Raw genomic sequence first — 20,466 nt, forward strand, 5'->3', positions numbered from 1 at the left:
TGCAGAGGAGGCCGTGAGAAGTGTACAGAAGGATGGCACTGTTATGTGGCACTCTGACTGTCGGGAAGGAACACTTCCTCTGCCAACAATCAGATGCTCCTTGGCCTGTGTAAGGGCTCTTTCACACTTGCGTTCTTTTCTTCCGGCATAGAGTTCCGTCGTCGGGGCTCTATGCCGGAAGAATCCTGATCAGTTTTATCCTAATGCATTCTGAATAGAGAGAAATCCGTTCAGGATGCATCAGGATGTATCAGGATGTCTTCAGTTCCGGACCGGAAAGTTTTTTGGCCGGAGAAAATACTGCAGCATGCTGCGCTTTTTGCTCCGGCCAAAAATCCTGAAGACTTGCCGCAAGGCCGGATCTGGAATTAATGCCCATTGAAAGGCATTGATCCGGATCCGGCCTTAAGCTAAACGTCGTTTCGGCGCATTGCCGGATCCGACGTTTAGCTTTTTCTGAATGGTTACCATGGCTGCCGGGACGCTAAAGTCCTGGCAGCCATGGTAAAGTGTAGTGGGGAGCGGGGGAGCAGTATACTTACCATCCGTGCGGCTCCCGGGGCGCTCCAGAGTGACGTCAGGGCGCCCCAAGCGCATGGATCACGTGATCGCATGGCACGTCATCCAGGTGCATGGGGCGCTCTGACGTCATTCTGGAGCGCCCCGGGAGCCGCACGGACTGTAAGTATACCGCTCCCCACTACTACTATGGCAACCAGGACTTTAATAGCGTCCTGGCTGCCATAGTAACACTGAACGCATTTTGAAGACGGATCCGTCTTCAAATGCTTTCAGTTCACTTGAGTTTTTCCAGATCCGGCGTGTAATTCCGGCAAGTGGAGTACACGCCGGATCCGGACAACGCAAGTGTGAAAGAGGCCTGAATGCGCCATTATCCTACCCTTAGATTCTTCTTCTGCTTTGATGACAGCTCTGCACACTCTTGGCATTCTCTCAATCAGCTTCATGGGGTAGTCGCCTGGAATGGTTGCTGGAATTTCATATCTTCATAATGTGTTTGAGACCATCATTTGTGCTGAGGTAGGACTGGTCCATAGCTCCATGCAGTGTTCAGCCCTGTTCTACTTCTGTTGTAATCCACATTCATTACGGCAAGAACCACTCAACTAAGTGAATAGGAAAAACGGTCCATGATTACTTCAAGACATGAAGGTCAGTCAATGCAGAAAATTTCCAGAACTTTGAAGTTGTCCTCAATAGCAGTCATGAAAGCTATCAAATGCTATGATGAAACTGGCTCTCATGAGAACTGCCCCAGGAAGGGAAGACAAAGAGTTACTTCCACTGCAGAGGATAAGTTCACTAGAGAAAACTCAAATTAACAGCACCTCAAATTCAAGCCTTTGTAAATGCTTTACAGAGATCAAGTACCAGACACATCTCAACGTCAACTGTTCAGAGGAGACTGTGAGAATCAATCAGGCCTTTGTGGTCAAATTGCTGCAAAGAAGCCAATACTGAGGAACAAGAAGAAGAGCATTGCTTGGTGCAAGAAACACAAGGAATGAACCTTAGACCAGTGGAAATCTGTGCTTTGTTCTGATGAGCCAGAACTTGAGATTTTTTTTTTCCAACCACCACGTCTTTGTGGGACACAGAAAAGGTGAGTAGATGGTTTCTACATGTGTGGTTCCCATTGTGAAGCATGGAGGATGTGCTGTGATGGTGTGGTGGTGCTTTGCAGGTGACGCCTTCAGTGATTTATTTGAAATTCAAGGGAACACTCAACCAGCATGACTACCAGAGCTATCTGCAGAGACATGCCATCCCATCTAGTTTGCTCTTAGTGGGACTATCGTTAGTTTTTCAACAGAACAAACACACATCCAGGCTATGTAAGGGCTATATGACCAAGAGGGAGAGTGATGGAGTGCTGCATCAGATGACATGGCCTCCACAATCACCTGACCTTAACCCAACTGAGATGGCTTGGGATGAGTTGGACACAGAGTGAAGATAAAAGAAGTCAACTAAGTGCTCGGCACCTCTGAGAACTCCTTCAAAACTGTTGGAAAACCAGGTGACTATCTCATGGAACTCATTGAGAGAAGGCTAAGAGTGTGCAACGCAAAAGGGGCAGAATCTAAAACATGAAACACATTTTTTTGCTTAATACTTAACAGGGTTATCCAAGGGTAAGACAGACCTCCCATAGTGGAGATCATACTTACCTGGTCCCAGCTTGTGAGATTGGTGTCTGTTGCACCCAGTCCAGCTCTTCCTTTCCCTACCGCACTGAGATCAACATCCGTCAACGGGGAAAGGACACAGGACACATGACCACTGCAGTCAATCACAGGCCGCAGCGTTAACAGAGCCGGCTTGGGAGTGTCAGACACTGAATCCAGCGGTGGGGACCAAGTAAGTATGATCTCCACTGCAGGTCAGGGAGTTGTGTCTTACTCTTGGATCACCCCCTTCATTTCATATGTGTTCCTTTATTGTTTTCATGTCTTCAATTATAAATCTGAAATGTAGAGAGAAAAAAAATACAACAAAAAAACAAACTGGTACTGTACACTGAACCCAAAAAATAAAAGGTGTACTGTGTCTTTAAAAAAAATGCAACCGAAACCCTGAGATTTCCCATGTATATACATGATCCTCCTATGGGACGCTAGTCACTGATGTCAGAGCTGAGTCTTATCGCCAAGTCTATGATTTGCAGTGGAAGCTAGTGAAAAAATGGCCGCCATTAGCCTGTTGGTTATCAGAAAGAGATAAGTTTATCTGCAGCCGCTGAGTGATATGACTAATTGCCTCACACCTTCCTCTATGCATGACTGTATCCCCACAGTACAGGCACCTGCACTGCTATAGCTGTAAGGGACGCAAATGGTAGACGGCTCCCAATATGAAAAATGTAATGCATTAGTGAGGCACGAGGCTCTCTGTGCCTCAGTGATTTTATGTCTTTAAAATGGATGGGAAGAACATAAATAAGATGACGCCTAAGCAGGGCCTTCCACCCAAGAAGACACAGCATTAAAAATGGTGCATGGTAGATGGTGGGCACTGGTAGAGATTTTGGACTGGGGCCCACAAACTCAAGTTACATTAAATGGTCGGCTGGTCCTGTAGAAATCACCAGGTTCAGCTGACATAGTGTATATGGCCAGCTTGAGGAGTATCTCCAATTTGACCTCAAAGTTGTTATGCGGACACAGGAGCAAAGTAGCTGCAGGGTTTTGGACCTGTAACATCAAGCTCTGACACCTCTGCTAAAATGTGTATATTCATTATCTCCCTCTGGACTTAATATATTACTTCTGGTAGTTCCTATGGCTTCTTTGGACGATTTACATTCTTCAAGATGAGGTTATGTACTGTAGATGTAGAAGAAACATGAAACAATCACATGCAGTAACATGAGGATCATTTCCTTGTTCCTTATCAGTAACTTCACCACTTGATTAGAATGAACTCATTCTCTGCCAGTGGGTTTTGCAGTTATAATATGGACAGTCTTATTGTTCTGATATAGACTGTGTTGGTTTTATTATGTGGGCAATCTCGGTGGTGTAACGTGGACTGTCTTGGTGTTAAAATATAGACTGTCTTGGTGTTGAAGTAGGGATAGTCTTTGTGTTGAAAAATGAAAGTACTTGTGTTGAAACATGGGCGGTCTCGGTGTTGAAACATGGGCGGTCTCGGTGTTGAAACATGGGCGGTCTCGGTGTTGAAACATGGACGGTCTCTCGGTGTTGAAACATGGACGGTCTCTCGGTGTTGAAACATGGACGGTCTCTCGGTGTTGAAACATGGACGGTCTCTCGGTGTTGAAACATGGACGGTCTCTCGGTGTTGAAACATGGACGGTCTCTCGGTGTTGAAACATGGACGGTCTCTCGGTGTTGAAACATGGACGGTCTCTCGGTGTTGAAACATGGACGGTCTCTCGGTGTTGTCTCATGTGTAACATGGTTGCAAAGAGCGTCTTTCACTCTGGAGGACCTGTCCTGTCTTAGACAGGCACTTATTTGAATGGACACAGTGTAATACTTAATTTTCTCAGTGGTGGCGCTACTGGGGAAACAGAACGCTTGCTGCCAGGTTTCCTGACGGATACTGATTGCTGGGGGTAATATCTGGGGAACACTTTGTGATCTGCTTATTGTCAAGGGACTCTTCTAACAAGCAGAGACTGTCCAAAGTGGAGAACCTCCTTGAGCTCAGTCCAAATGACAGATGTGCACCCCATCGATAGATGTCAAGCCTTCGGGCCACAGATCAAGGACAAGAGAGATTTGACAATTGTCAGCAATTGCATTGTCGAGACATGGCTTTGTTATCAAGAACCACCTTAAGGACCTCCAACACAACTAGTCTACGGCATGTGCAACCTTAAGGTGAAATGCTCACGAGTAGAAGGTGGCGCATTCCACTAGACTCGTCACTGGTAAAACCAGTTAAACCAAATGATTTCCAAAGAATTTGTACAAGGTTGATTGCAGAACTTACAGAAGTGAAGGTAATAATGGTGACTAGAAAGGAAGAAAGCAAAGGAAAGTCCATGAACAGAAGTCTGTAGCGATTTTTCCGAATGTCAGTGCTCTCTGTTGGGTTTGCTTCACTTAAGACTATCTGGTGAGTAGGGGCCTGAAGCATTACTTGAAGCTCCTAGACCCTGATGAGGAATCATCTGTAACAGGATTCCTCACCTGTCATGCCCCATGGATTTTCACAGACACCTGCTGCAAGAAAAGTGAACTTTAATTCTGCTCACAGAGAGGCATGACAGTGTTAATGTTTATGGCCACTTGAAAGTGTAACTGTCATCTTTTTATTTTATTTGCTAGTTTATTAGAGCTAGGCCTGTATACCTGAGTTAGTCTGTCAATGATTATCAAAAGATCTGTAATTACCTTATAATAACAGCTTTCATTAATGTCCCCTGTCCCTTTCCACTGCTCCCTTAAAAGACAGTTGCTATGGCTTGTCTGTCTCTGGCTAAGAAGACGAGAAGACGGAGGGGCGGTCCTCCACACTGCATGCCTGCATTAGGCTACAGAGTGAGGAGGCGTGTCTCTCAGTAATCCAATCTGATTGGCTGGCAGGGAGCTGCTGGTTACAGCAAGTGTGTATGTGAAGTGAGGGAAAGCAGTTTTGGCCTCAGAGAACTGGCAGAGGAGCCATCTTGAGAACGTCCTCATATTGTAAATGTTTAAACAGCCATAACTAAGTAAAAAAAACTCAAGGAAAATAGTGGTATGTGAAGAAACTAAAGATTGCTTTATGCATAATGCTGCAGCAGTAACATATGCTAAAATAGATTTTTTGATGAAAACACGACAGTTACCCTTTAAGTTGTATCATATGCTTGTTGGGTTACCTTCACACTAGGTGGATAAAGTCTCTTGAACAGTTGAATGTCAGAACAGTTGCAGAACTATATAGGACCTCTTGCTAGGCCCAGAAATGCCCACAGTGTGCCACATTACAAATCCTCCAAGAGGTTGGGTTGCACCCAGGATAACAAACGCTCTTGCTTGAACCTATGTTCTCATTATGGGCCTAAAGGTATCCTTAGGGTACTTTCACACTTGCGTTAGAGGATTCCGGCAGGCAGTTCCGTTGCTGGAACTGCCTGCCGGATCCAGAAATCCGTATACAAATGGATTGCATTTGTTTCCGGATCCGGATGGGAATCCGTCTGACAAATGCATTGAAATACCGGATCCGTCTCTCCGGTGTCATCTGGAAAAAACAGACCCGGTAATTTTTTTTCACATTTTTAAAGGTCTGCACATGTGCAGACTGGGAAACCGGATCAGTTTTTCCGGAAAACTTGGTACCGGATCCGGCATTAATACATTTCAATGGCAGTGCAAGTGTTCCGCATGCTGCGGTATTTTCTCTGGCCAAATACCGTAAGAGGGACTGAACTGAAGACATGCTGACGGAACTCAATACCGGAAAACTTTAACGCTAGTGTGAAAGTACCCTTAGATAGAAGTTGGTTGATGGTTGAACAGACAATGATCTGGTGAACGTTGCATTTGCAGACACTGGCATACACATTTTGGTCCATGTTGGCCATTACTTTTGTTCAGTTTAGCCATAAATGTTCAGCGAAACTAAGCCATGGATGAAATCTTTCTGGGAACGTTAGTACAAAGAAAGATCTCTTATCTAACCATTGGACAAAAATATTAAACATGGCCGACTTGTTTTCATCGGTCAACTGTAATGATTGTTCGTTGTTAAATTTGAACCAATGAACGTTTTTATTTTGTTTGAAATTGTCCTTTTTGGTTTAACTTTAATGTGCATGGCCACCTCAAAGGGGTTTTCTGAGTGTTCCATACTGATGACATATCATTAGGATAGGTCATCAGTATCTGATTGGTGGGGTCCGACTCCCGGCACCCCCAATGATCAGCTGTTTGAAGAGGCCGCTGTTCTTCGGTGACCACCGTAGGCGCTTCCTAGGCCAGTGACATCTTGTTCATCGGTCGGGTGGCCTAGGTGCAGCTCAGTCTCTAACAAGTGAATGGAGCTGAGCTGCAATACCTCGGTGAGCTGTGAGCAGGCCACAGTGTCAGATCCCACCAATCGGATACTGATGACCTTGTCCTGACGATAGTTCATTAGTATAAAGCACTCAGAAAACCCCTTTAGGCTACCTTATGTTGTATATCAGTGCCCTGGCACCTCCGAAGGTCTTTGCAATCACTAGGTAGCTACCTTATTAGGAATTGCTCCTAATTCCCATGCATGCATACGTGCAGAGCCACAGTGTATACCTCCGACAGTTGCGCTTTACAGAGTGAGTCTTGAAAACACAGTTCAAGTCCAAGCACACCTACTATGTGCCATTTTTAATGCTGGTGACTTCCCATGTGAGGACCTTTCAAGGGCTCCATCGGGCACCTGAGTTCATTGTGTCTGCTACTTCCTCCTATAGTTACTCCCTTGGGTCGGGCAGAGATTGCTAATCTGTGCAGAGGACATCGGTCTGAAGTCTCCTGGTCAGGGGGCACCACACATGAAATAAATATAGCAAGCAGGTGTCAACACTGAGGAACGATTGGGGCTGGGCAAATCAGGTCACTTATGTCCTGCTCTCCAGAGAAAGTCATTTGAGGTGAATGTAGAGGTTTACCTGGATGAGAAAATATATCCAATGTATCCACAGTGGTAAGCGGTTGAGAGTGATCATTGTGGGGTCTGCAGGGAACCGATTTTGTGGATGTGAGCTTTCAACTCTTGCCAATGCAGTGACCAGGAACGGGTTCGCTGACGCCACTTTAATGCAGTGGCAAGGTCAGATGGATAATATATCCTGAATTTGTTTGTGATGCCAATTGCAGCGAGCGCAGGGTCGAGACATCTTTCGCTAGGGTTGATGATGTCATCTGCGACGTGGGTGCCTCCGTGACCTGGACTGCTGGGCTGAAGTTGGCTTCCGCGGGAGCAGGCTCGAGAACGGCGGCCATCTTTGAGTCAGGGGTGGTGGCCGTCTCGCCGTTCGAAGAGGAATCCGCAATCTCTGGTATCACGGCAAACACCGATGGGCCTTTCTTGCTCACAAGTTGGGAGACCCGGATCTCCGGTGGGTGTTTTTCGTACACCGGTTCGCCTTTGATTGTCATCTCGTCCCACTTTGGCTTGGGGAGCGCCATCTTTCTTTGCTCCTGCTGGACGCAGGAAGTGAAGGCGGAGCCTGAGGGGAGGAGTCTTCACTTCCTTGGCTCACATTGCAAAGTTCTTGGTGGGCAGGATTTAGGTTTCCTGCTTCTAGAGGGGCGTAGTTAGCATTTTCGCGCTCCTGAGATGGCGTTCTTATGTTTTCCCACTTCTGAAGGAAATGAAGAAGCTGCACCATTACAGATGTATGGTGAATTAACCCTTAGAGTGCTGGCTTGCACTGTTTAGCGCTGTCTGGCACCGCAATAAAGTAAATTTTCTGGGTTTTTACACAGTTCTTAGGCCTTGTAATATAGTTAGACACACAATGCGATCCTGTTCGTGATGCCACTTTATGCAGTGACCAGGAACGGGTTCGCTGACGCCACTTTAATGCAGTGGCAAGGTCAGATAGATAATATATCCTGAATTTGTTCCTGACGCCAATTGCAGCGTGCGCAGGGTACTATCCCAGGGCCCTTCCAAGGTGTTATAACGCACGTCCCAGATTAGGAATGCCAGAGTGGTGTAATGGCCTATAATGTCTCTGTAGGATAGTGATAATTGTGTTACGGTGTCTCCTACCTGGGTACGACCTGGCTCCTGGCTCACTTACAATAAATTTGAGTGTAGTGATAATAGGAGTAATGGAGGAATTTTGCAGAATAAATGATGTCCAGACCTTTAGATAAAGTTCAAATGTTTCTTTGCTTGAAATAACTTTCATCCAAACAGTATACAGCTTTGGTCTCTTGGTCCCAGCAGGTTTTGGCAATCATTGGCAGGAATGAGTACTTCTGTTTTAAATGTGGAGCTTGCAGGATAAAACGTCTGCTTGGTAGCTCTGTAATTGTGGCAGAGTTAGCTTCTGCACTTATCTGGTAACCTTCTGTTATGCGGGGACAGACTAGCTGAGGAGGAATTTGCTTCTCCTAGGCACTGGACTTTACTCACAGATGGTTTCTCAGGGGATGCGTTCTTCCTGGAACTCTGGAGGTTGTCTGTAGTTTCTGCTTTTCTTGATCCAGCTGAGCTGAAGGTGCTCAAGTTGGGTATATGGCCAAGTCTCAGCCGAGACTAGGTCCTTGCTGTCTTCCCTATGCAGGGGGATTCCTGGATACTGTCACAAAGCCTTCCTCTAGCAAGGGGGTAGGCTACACGGACTCTAACTTCCTTCTCCACCCATGCTGCAGGATGTGGGACCAGCCCACTCTCCACACAGAGGGAGCTAAGCTGGAATAAACCATTCCAACGCAGATTCACTAAACACTAAATTATACTTGCCAATGAGTTGCTGCCACCTACTGGTAACAAGGCAAATTACATGAATAATTGCATTTAACATAGATTTGGATGCACATTTGTGGAGGACATGAGCAAAATCATATGTGATTACATTATAAAGGCTCTTAGAAGATAGTAGTCGGGTAGAGGAGTGTAGTAACACAACTCTGGGGTGTTACACCAACTCTTGACTTTTGATATAGAAGGCAGCCATGCCATTGTGCTTTCCATCAAGTTCTAGGAAACTGAAGAAGCCAAAAACTGAACAAATCTAAATGTAACCCTAATGTCAGTGGTCTCCAGCTTCTGAGAAACTACGAGTAGTATGCCCTGACAATCCTTCCTTTCTTCAGTAAATTGGTGCAGTCTGATGTAAACATAACCTGAACCTGTTGTAATAAAAATGGTATAGCTTTTCTGCTGCCTGTCATTCAACAGTCTGCCATGTCCCTTTATTCTAGCCTGGTTGTATGGAGATCCTCGGCAGGTGATCTATCCTCGAAATTCTACTGGAATGTACTGCGGGGTCGGGGAAAACAAGTGAGTATTCTCTCCTTTGACCTAAAACTCCACTAAACAAAAACATTACCCCCATTCTACCCACTATCTCTTGTCTACATGCCCCCCCCCCTCCAGGCCTGAGGGTGCACATCCCACAATGAGGCACAATAGGGATGAAAGTCTTACCCAACCAAAGCTGGCCATGCATTTTAGATGGCTTTCACTGGAATGCTTGTTCTATTTCTTCCAGCTCCACTATAGGCATGACTTCTGAACCTGGAGAGAGGAGCAGGCCGCTGACTACTCTAGTGGCAGCCTATCTGCCCTTAAAATAACAGGACTGGGCATGTTGGTATCTAACTGTTCAATCATCCAACATCTGCCATTAGGGGAGAGTCAGATGATCCCAAACATATTAGATATTTGGCCAGTCCAACTGAAATGGGTGGGTGATGCCTACGTACATCTAATGCATAACACAAGGCTCAGGCTGTCCTCACATCAAGGTGTTAAATGTACCCAAAACTTTATAAGAGACAATTTTAAGATGTCAGCTATCTAAAAAAAAAAAAAACTGTATCTACTCTTCTCTGTTCAGCAGAGAACAAAGGTCCTCTGAAAAAGCTGCTTGCCGCCATCCCTAGGAGCTTGCTACTTATCTAGTTATATTGCTCCCATTGACTTTAAGGGTAGTTGTATGACCCTGTCTGCTGTGAGCTCCCCCTAGTGTAGGCTGCTGGCAGACAGGATTTTATCATGTTACTTTAGGTCTGTGTAAAGGAAAGCAGAGGATTTATATCGCTGTGTCACAAAAAATTGATCAGTTTCCCTATAGATTTGTGTCTGCTGCCTGATCCAGCCTTACTACTGTATGATCAAGACACCGCATTCCTTTACTCCTGAGTCTTTCTAGAAAATAAGTATGTTGTACTTGTGCGCTCTCCCCTGCATGACCCAAAGTCTTATCACTCTAATATTTCCCAGTCTGAATGGAGACTTTAGACCATGTGTTCCCGCCAACTTATTTTTTAGGACGCTGTATTCTACTCCTCCCAGCAGTGTATTCTTGGTCTTTAAGACCCAGTGTTCTCCTCCTCCTTTGTCTTTAGGACCTTGTGCTCTCCTCCTCCTTTGTCTTTAGGACCCTGTGCTCTCCTCCTCCTTTGACTTTAGGACCCTGTGCTCTCCTCCTCCTTTGTCTTTAGGACCCTGTGCTCTCCTCCTCCTTTGTCTTTAGGACCCTGTGCTCTCCTCCCCCTTTGTCTTTAGTACACTGTGCGCTCCTCAGCCTTCGTCTTTAGGCTCCTGTGCTCTCCTTCTTCTTCATCTTTAGGACCCCGTACTCTTCTCTTCCTTCATCTTTAGGACCCTGTGTTCTCTTCCTCCTTTGTCTTTAGGACCCTGTGTTCTCTTCCTCCTTTGTCTTTAGGACCCTGTGTTCTCTTCCTCCTTTGTCTTTAGGACCCTGTGTTCTCTTCCTCCTTTGTCTTTAGGACCCTGTGTTCTCTTCCTCCTTTGTCTTTAGGACCCAGTGCTCTCCTCCTCCTTCATCTTTACGACCCGGTGCTCTCCTCCTTGTTTGTCTTTAGGACCCTGTGCTCTCCTCCTCCTTCGTCCTTAGGACCCTGTGCTCTTCTCTTTCTTCGTCTTTAGGACCCTGTGCTCTCCTCCATCTTTAGAACCCTGTGCTCTCCTCCTTCATCTTTAGGACCCTGTGCTCTCCTCCTTCATCTTTAGGACCCTGTGCTCTCCTCCTTCATCTTTAGGACCCTGTGCTCTCCTCCTTCATCTTTAGGACCCTGTGCTCTCCTCCTTCATCTTTAGGACCCTGTGCTCTCCTCCTTCATCTTTAGGACCCTGTGCTCTCCTCCTTCATCTTTAGGACCCTGTGCTCTCCTCCTTCATCTTTAGGACCCTGTGCTCTCCTCCTTCATCTTTAGGACCCTGTGCTCTCCTCCTTCATCTTTAGGACCCTGTGCTCTCCTCCTTCATCTTTAGGACCCTGTGCTCTCCTCCTTCATCTTTAGGACCCTGTGCTCTCCTCCTTCATCTTTAGGACCCTGTGCTCTCCTCCTTCATCTTTAGGACCCTGTGCTCTCCTCCTTCATCTTTAGGACCCTGTGCTCTCCTCCTTCATCTTTAGGACCCTGTGCTCTCCTCCTTCATCTTTAGGACCCTGTGCTCTCCTCCTTCATCTTTAGGACCCTGTGCTCTCCTCCTTCATCTTTAGGACCCTGTGCTCTCCTCCTTCATCTTTAGGACCCTGTGCTCTCCTCCTTCTTCTTTAGGACCCCGTGCTCTCCTCCTTCTTCTTTAGGACCCCGTGCTCTCCTCCTCCTTCTTCTTTAGGACCCCGTGCTCTCCTCCTCCTTCTTCTTTAGGACCCCGTGCTCTCCTCCTCCTTATTCTTTAGGACCATGTGCTCTCCTCCTCCTCCTTTGTTTTTAGGACTCTGTGCTCTACTCCTCCTCCTCCTTTGTTTTTAGGACTCTGTGCTCTACTCCTCCTCCTCCTTCATCTTTAGGACCCTGTGCTCTCCTCCTCCTCCTCCTCCTCCTTCATCTTTAGGACCCTGTGCTCTCCTCCTCCTCCTTCTTCTTCTTCTTCTTTAGCACCCCGTGCTCTCCTCCTCCTCCCCCTTCATCTTTAGGACCCTGTGCTCTCCTCCTCCTTCTTCTTCTTTAGGACCTTGTGCTCTCCTCCTCCTTTGTTTTTAGGACTCTGTGCTCTCCTCCTCCTCCTCCTTCATCTCTAGGACCCTGTACTCTCCTCCTCCTCTTCCTTCATCTTAAGGACCCTGTGCTCTCCTCCTCCTTTGTCTTTAGGACCCTGTGCTCTCCTCATCCTTCATCTTTAGGACCCTGTGTTCTCTTCCCTGCAGTGCATTCTTCATCTTCATTTCTCCTCTTGCAGGAACAAGCCCTATGTGTTGTACTTTGATTTGCTGAAATGCATCACTGGTGTAAACATCTTGGCTGCAGCAATGAATGGATTACAGTGTCCCACCACCCAGGTAACGTTCCTGGCCTTCCTCATTTATATACCTGCAGTGCCCCCTGTCATATCTTGCCATATCCAGAGGCTTTCTTGGTGCAGTTTCTTACTTAGCTCTGTTATGTGTTGCTCACATATCTGTCTATATTGCAGGTGTGCGTGGCAGAATGCCCAAAAGAATTCTTTGTCGCCCCAAAAACATTTCTTCAGGAGTACTGTCAGCCCAGCTTTAATCTTAACACTACAAAACTGGTAAGTATGCTGTATGGTTCACCGAATGCACTTATAGTCCATGTTTTTAAGAGGTATCGTATATTGGAATGAATAGAGGAAGGACCCGAACCATATGAGCTCGTCTGTACTCTATAGTGAGACCCTGGCAGCAAGTTTTTAGTTCCCTGCAGCGCCGCCACAGGGGAGCTAAATTATTACACAGCTCTGTGATTTGTACATGGACATGTTGGGTCCTCCTGAGTGAGAGACGCTCTTTGCAGCCAGTCTATGCGAGACCCTGGCTAATATTAATCCCATTTGAGGATCTGTAGAAGGCATCAGTAGCATTTAGTGCAGCAGCCATACAATGAGCCGCTGTAAACTGCCTTTACTTTGCAACATCGATTACCTTTACTTGTCTTTTTCTGGTTCTGATTTATGGCCTGCATTATACTCCAAAGCTAAATTCTGTAGAAATCCTCCTGCATTCCCTGGCAGTTCAGTGTCAGTTCAGACCTTGTTCTGGTGATTTGCTATTTGCCAGCAGGGACTGTTCCAACTTTTCCCTGCAAATTCTTGCTGACCCGGAGTAAAAATGAGAATGGCTTATAATTGTGTCCCTAGGAGATCAGGTATGCTGTTAGGGCTGTGTCCGTCCACAAGCTTGCTGACTGTTTCTAATGACGAACAATAGAATTGTGAATGCAGCTCTTGAGCATAATACGTACTGTACAAGACATGAAAATTATTGCATTTGCATTTACAAAGTGGCTCAATTTCTTTTTTAAAATAATTACTGTTATGCTTTTCTCTCATTTTACTCAGCCCATATCTGAAATCATAGCAAAGGAGCTGTGTCCTGTGTATTTGGTCCCCTCCACTCCATGTGAGTAATATTAACTATCCTACTTGGGGGGAGCCACTTATCCAATTGCCAATTTGGGACAATTTAGAGCAGATTTCACTTCTATTTCCCCACAAAGTAGTATTCAATTAGCTTATATCAGCCAAACCAGAAACTTACTTGAGGACCACACTGTTCAGGGGTTCATGTCCCTCATCAGCACAGAGCAGAGTACTAGCTGACTTATGGCAGGCAGGTGAGTCTCTGGTTTGGTTGATATCAGCTAAATACTTTTTTCATGGCCGGAGATGAGGCATTCTGGGGACCTTGGCACAAAAGAAAAATTGTAACCCCCTCCGTCCAAGCCGTAAAATCGATGCAAGATGATTGGTTATTGGTAGAGAAGAAGCTAAAAACAACAACACTGGCAGTGCATGGAAGTTAAAGGGTTAATAGGCACATTTTTGCGTCAAATATCTAGTGTCTAGTGATTTGCTCCCCTCCTCAGACTCAAGCACTGGTCCACAATGCCAGCCTGATCTGAGATTACAGGCATCTTGATATAAGGACAGACGGTTTTGAGTGACGACATCAAGTTCTGAGAAGAGGTATAATAAGCACTTGCAACGAGTCCCTGAGAAGCCATAGCCAAGGATGGGATTGGTAGTGGCTATGGCTGTCACATTCAATCATAGTGGCTGTCCTCACACTGTTGCTCTTTAGGCTTTGCAGTGAAAGGAGGGAGCACCTTCTCTTCCCTCAGGGAACACCCTGGTACCGGGGCTCCTACTTAAAGGTTGTAGGGGTGCACATGAAGTTAAGTGTCTGTATGGGTGTGTCGGGGATGTAAAGCAAATGCTTTATATATATAAAAAAAATAACTAATGGATCAAAATAAAAATTATTCAAATGATATTGATCCACAAGGTGGACATATAAACACCGCAAAAGAGTTCAATCGAGAACCTAATTATTTTGTGCAATCAGTAAGAACAGGGTACAAGCGTCTATGCAAAAATATAAATGATTTATTATACAATAATCTAAAATACAATAAAAAATGTATCAATGTAAATTTCAATGATGCACAATAATATGCAGTACCCAGAATCAAGTACTCAACTTTATCAGCGCTCTATTCTATTTACCCAACACAAGAATTTTATGCAATACTGCTTTAAATTATGAGAGATATATCAATCAATTGATTATGCACAGTTCTTCAATCAAGAAAATGACAGATACGAGCCCTTGCTCTGCTAACTATGACCAATCTCTGATTGTATTAGTAGTAATGCAATAAAGCTTATCAATTTATCGGCTTGATATTAAACTAGGGAATATAAAGATTCCCAAAATAGAAGTTTTCTCAGAATTTAATATTAGATCCTCTATTCAGTTATATGCATCGTAACTGAACAGCGGCAATATTGATGTAGCACCTTAACACTATATCCACACAAAATGGGGATTTTGGCTAGATATCAAGCAAAATAATTTATCAATACTACACACGCATAAAAATCATACATTACCCGTGAATGTAGGTGATAAGCAGAGTCTAAAGTCAGCTCTCAAGTGTTTCTCTGATAATCAAGATCCCTCTCCAGGCTCTCTTTCTTTGTTTCCCTTCTTCTTTATATTTTTTTTCTCTCCCTCTTCTTTTTTTTTTTTTTCTTTCTCTTTGGTATGTGGTTTCTTAACCAAAAACTTATGAGATGAAAACACCTTCCTAGTTTGGAACTCTCCAATAATTGTCGGATAGGCACGTACATTGATAAGGAATGTGACGTCATAACACTACCCAGAATGCACTTTTGCTACTGGTGTAGTGTTACCTGCTCATACCTAGGTGGCACTATTGTATAAGCATCATACCATTAAGGGTTAACTCATACATGCCTGACATCTTCAACACTACGCATACCTGACCTCTGGAAGCCTTATCTCGGAGCTGAGGGACAAACTTTGATACATGAACAAACTATAATATAGACTTGGAGGAACATCTTGACACTTCTCACACATTTATGTTCAGATAAGAAATACAATGAAGCCTCTACTACCACAGGTGGCGTGTACCTTCTAACTGTTTAAATGACGATTGACTATTGGTTACAAAAACACAACTTCCTCTGAACGAAGTCTCATTCCCAGAAGTCCATACAAAAATAGTGACTATAAACCAACATTGCTCTTAAAGGCAATGAATATCCATCATAACTAGACTAAGTAGATATAACTGTTTATACTTCTGAAAAGGCACAACAGGTGCAAGGCGTATAGAGTGCAATGGCCGGAATATGGTGTAGGAGTCAGAGTACCAGGCCAGATGTAGAAGAATAAACGTCTGTTTGCTCAAGTACAAAGTGGAAGTTGTAGTACATTCAGTTATAGCAGACACAGTTCTCTCCCAGTTAGCAATATATGAATTTAGGCAAGGGTGTGAGTTTTGTTGTTCTTTTGCATCTATCTTAATAAAGTCCACTGCGGGACACAGGTTTGTGAAGGTATGTCTGGCCACGACATGTCCAGGTGTGAAGGGTGTCTTAACAGTGTCCTTCACAGCAGCAAAGTCTGAATTACTGTTGTAGCCAGTTACCTTGCTGACTCCTGTGCTTGGCCATGCAGGTTCCAAGTTTCTTTCTGTTGATCTTGCAGAGTCTCTAAAGCTTTCTGGGCCTAAGGAGAAGGAGCATAAAGCAATACTTCTTTCCTCTCTGAACTGTCCCGTAAGACTCACTGAGCTGGGGGCACATCTTGGATCCCTACCCAACCTCCTGCAAAGGGCTGAACCAGGAGTATTAACCGTGGTTGTGCCATCATTACCCAGCTAATACATAACATAACAAAACATTACATACCAATAAATAACAAACCATTTGCAGATACCCCCTGCTTTGGGGTACTGCACACTGCCGAAAACGTAGGCCATGCCCCCAATGACTGCTAACCTGTAGTTATGCACAAGTAGTGCATATATCCTACATCACACCCCAAAATTAATAGACACCAGACCCCAAAATAACGACAGCCCTCAGCATAGATACAGACCCAGACCCTGAAATAAATACTGCCCTCAGAGCAAACCTCAGACAGTGTCCCAGATGAAGTGCAGGGCAGTGCTGTGAAAATGCAGTGGTTGGTGCATGCAGTGATCAGGCCAGTGTACCAGTTGGACATTTCTTTATTGACAAATATAGTTCAATCACATCAGTTACCGCTCTCAGCATGCATGGTCCAGCAGATCGTCCACACAGTTTTGCAATTTCCACAGTTCTTACAGATTTACAGTCAGCAAAGGTAGTTAGCAGGCCAATCCGTTGTCTCTCCCAGCAATGCATTTTTCTCTATAGCTCAAGCATCCAGACATAGGAATTCAGCTCTTCTCTTGCAGTTTTCTGCACTGACACACTTTCACTATTTCTGTACTCACAATGCAGTGCTACAAATTCCCACTGTGGGGTGTAGTACTTAGCAGATGCTCGGTCTACCTTCAAAATAAGTCCAGACTCCTGAAGCCTTACATCTCCTGGTCAAGTTAGCTGCACAGTCCATAAGTCGTTCAAACAAGTTATCTCCACAGTCTTTGATGCATGCACCTCCTCTTAACACTGGAATGCACCAAAATGTCTCTTTTGTTCTCTTGTCCACTGGTTTAAAGGCTTTTTCTTTACTCTGGCTGGCTCTCTATCCATCCTGTTTTATGCTTGCTTGCTCACACTGTTCTGACCTACTCCTCCCTATGGGGAGGGTAACACAGTCCCACCTTCAGTAGCAGGGGTTACTAACGGCCTGTTAACTCCTTCTGCAGCACACACAGGATTTGCAAAAAATAAATATCACACTTTAACCATTTTAGCAGTGGAGTACTACACATACAGCGACCAGCTATGGAAAGCCGGGGGGAGAGGAATGGTAATAGTGCCACAGAATTGTGGTCGTTCAGGGTGGCTCACTCTAATGCTCCATGCAGTGAATGGAAAGTGCACCCTTTCTTCCCTTGGGTTACAAGTAGACCTGGACCTTTTAGGGCTCCTGCCTGGTGTTCGGTGGGGTGCCTTTGATGTCAGGTAGATGGGTGTAAGGCAGAAGGGCAGATGTAAGATCCGCCAGATGAATAGTGGAGTCAAAGACCAGGCCCATTAGATTACAATAAATACGTTTCTCTTTACCGAGTAGAATCAGGGATGGCCAACCTGCGGCTCTCCAGCCATTGCAAAACTACAACTCCCAGCATGCCCAGACTGCCTACACGCAGTGCACGGTGGGAATTGTAGTTTTACAACAGCTGGAGAGCCACAGCTTGGCCATCCCTGGAGTAGATCATGGGATTTGCAGTACATAAAGCAGTAGTAGGCACAGTTCCAAGGTATACTACTGAGTAGGCTTTTCCCAATAGCTGTGTATAGGCAGCAGTAGCATTGATGGCAGTAGTTCTCCAGGAGTCTCTTTCTAGATACCTTTTGCAATCTTCCCAAATAACCACAGACATGCAATTCCGTTCTCATAATTTTTTTCTGCGGTTCCCAGGCTGTGGGGTGCAGATCTTAGAATGGATGGCCAGTCCATCTCAAAGTGTGGTGGGCAGTACCAAAGCAATATACCCTTTCCACAAGCAGTGAAATCTTTTGCCATATACGAGTGTTACCTTACTGTCTTTCTTCTGGAGTGGCTCTCTGCCATCTTTGCCTCAGGTTAGTTTTTCAGTTAGTCTTCTCTTTTCCTCAGGGTAGTCTGTCAGTTAGTCTTCTCTTTTCCTCAGGGTAGTCTGTCAGTTAGTCTTCTCTTTTCCTCAGGGTAGTCTGTCAGTTAGTCTTCTCTTTTCCTCAGGGTAGTCTGTCAGTTAGTCTTCTCTTTCCCTCAGGGTAGTCTGTCAGTTAGTCTTCTCTTTCCCTCAGGGTAGTCTGTCAGTTAGTCTTCTCTTTCCCTCAGGGTAGTCTGTCAGTTAGTCTTCTCTTTCCCTCAGGGTAGTCTGTCAGTTAGTCTTCTCTTTCCCTCAGGGTAGTCTGTCAGTCAGTCTTCTTATTTCCTCAGGGTAGTCTGTCAGTTAGTCTTCCCTTTCCCTCAGGGTAGTCTGTCAGTTAGTCTTCCCTTTCCCTCAGGGTAGTCTGTCAGTTAGTCTTCTCTTTCCCTCAGGGTAGTCTTTCAGTTAGTCTTCTCTTTCCCTCAGGGTAGTCTTTTAGTTAGGGCTCATGCACATGACCGTATGCCCTCCGAGACATACAGTCCGTGAGCGGGCCATATGTCCCGGAGCGGCATACATCGTGCGGACACGAAAGTGCACAGCATTATAGGTTACTATGATGCTATGCGCATCGAGCCGCCCGCTGGGCTATTGTCCTGCAGTGATAATATCATATGAGTGCGGGACAATAGTCCCGCGGGCGGCCTGATGTGCACAGCATCATAGTAACCTATAATGCTGTGCACTCCCGTGCGCACGATGTATGCCGCTCCGGGACATATGGCCCGCATACGATCGTGTGCGTGAGCCCTGAGTCTTGTCTTTCAAATAGTCTTCTATTTCCCTCAGGGTAGTCTTTCAGTTGGATTGTTCTCTGGCAGTTTTCAATCTCGAGGGTAAAGATTCGTTGGACCAGGCTTTTCTCCAGGCCTACTTTTCATTAGCTCATACAGTACATGCACGTCTTGCCTCAAGCTCCAATGATTAGACTTTCCCTCTACTACAAGCTGGTGGAGGGGACAGGTCCAGCCTGCTTCCCAGCTACATAAGGGTACTTTTACACTAGCGTTAAAGTTTTCTGCTATTGAGTTCCGTCACAGGGGCTCAATACCGGAAAAAAACGCTTCAGTTTTGTCCTAATGCATTCTGAATGGAGAGCAATCTTTTCAGTATGCATCAGGATGTCTTCAGTTCAGTCACTTTTATGGTATTTGGCCGGAGAAAATACTGCAGCATGCTGTGGTATTTTCTCCGGCCAAAATTCCGGAACATTTGCTGGAATGCCGGATACAGCCTTATTTTCCTTTGAAATGTATTAATGCCAGATCCGGTACCAAGTGTTCTGGAAAAACAGATCCGGTTTTCCGGTCTGCACATGTGCAGTCCTTTAAAAATGTGAAAAAAATAAATACCGAATCCATTTTTCCAGATAACACCGGAGAGACAGATCTGGTATTTCAATGCATTTGTCAAACGTATCTGGATCTGGAAACAAATGGTATCCGTTTGCACACGGACTTCCGGATCTGGCAGGCAGTTCCGGCAACGGAACTCCCTGCCGGATTCCTCTAATGCTAGTGTGAAAGTACCCTAACTAGGACTGCTAGTGTTTAACTATTTTTTGCCCATACATAACCATTAGCGATATACATTGTGCCCAGAAAAGAGTACTTTAACAACAAATCACATTTCACTCTTTAGCGTAAGGTTAAAGGGGTATTCCCATCTTCACTTTTCATACTTACCTTCGTTGATTGCGACGTTCACTTGCTAGATTCTTCTCCCGGCCGGGCCGCGCTTGCGCAGAAGACTGAAGATTTTCTCCCGGCCGGGCCACGCAATGTCCTGAACGCGCACGCCGCCGCACATGCGCCATGGTGACTTATTCCTGGCCTGTATAGTACAGAGCCGGCGTTTGCAGCTCTGTACTATACTGGCCAGAAAGAAGTCATCATATCGCATGCACGGCAGCGTGCGCGTTCAGGACATTGCCCGGCCCGGCCGGGAGAAAATCTTCAGTCTTCTGCGCAAGCGCGGCCCGGCGGGATTTGACAGGAGAGGTGGCCGTAACCAGGGGAGACGAAAGACAACAATCAGGTAAGAGGGGACTTATTTTCTCAAAAAGGGTGGGAATTGGGTAATTAAATGTATTTACAAAAATGATCACTGTCAAATCATTAACAGATTTGACAGTGATCATTGTGATGAGAATACCCCTTTAAGTCTTTAGCATTTAACCCTTTGCAGTGATCTACTCGGTCACTTCAGACAAAGCTGGTTTATTGTCTGCTCA

General features: G+C 45.3%; 1 protein-coding gene across 1 annotated transcript in view; it reads left to right on the forward strand.

The window, feature by feature from the left end:
- The window catches only part of SLC44A4 (solute carrier family 44 member 4), a 53,905-nt gene that overhangs the window by 17,521 nt on the left and 15,918 nt on the right, over positions 1-20,466 (forward strand). The window contains exons 4-7 of the mRNA XM_044268532.1: positions 9,396-9,474; positions 12,349-12,448; positions 12,583-12,681; positions 13,468-13,528. Coding sequence (XP_044124467.1) covers positions 9,396-9,474; positions 12,349-12,448; positions 12,583-12,681; positions 13,468-13,528 — 339 coding nt within the window. The remainder of the gene's footprint in view (positions 1-9,395; positions 9,475-12,348; positions 12,449-12,582; positions 12,682-13,467; positions 13,529-20,466) is intronic.

The sequence above is a fragment of the Bufo gargarizans genome, chromosome 9 (assembly GCF_014858855.1).
Source record: "Bufo gargarizans isolate SCDJY-AF-19 chromosome 9, ASM1485885v1, whole genome shotgun sequence".
Taxonomy (NCBI): Eukaryota; Metazoa; Chordata; class Amphibia; order Anura; family Bufonidae; genus Bufo; species Bufo gargarizans.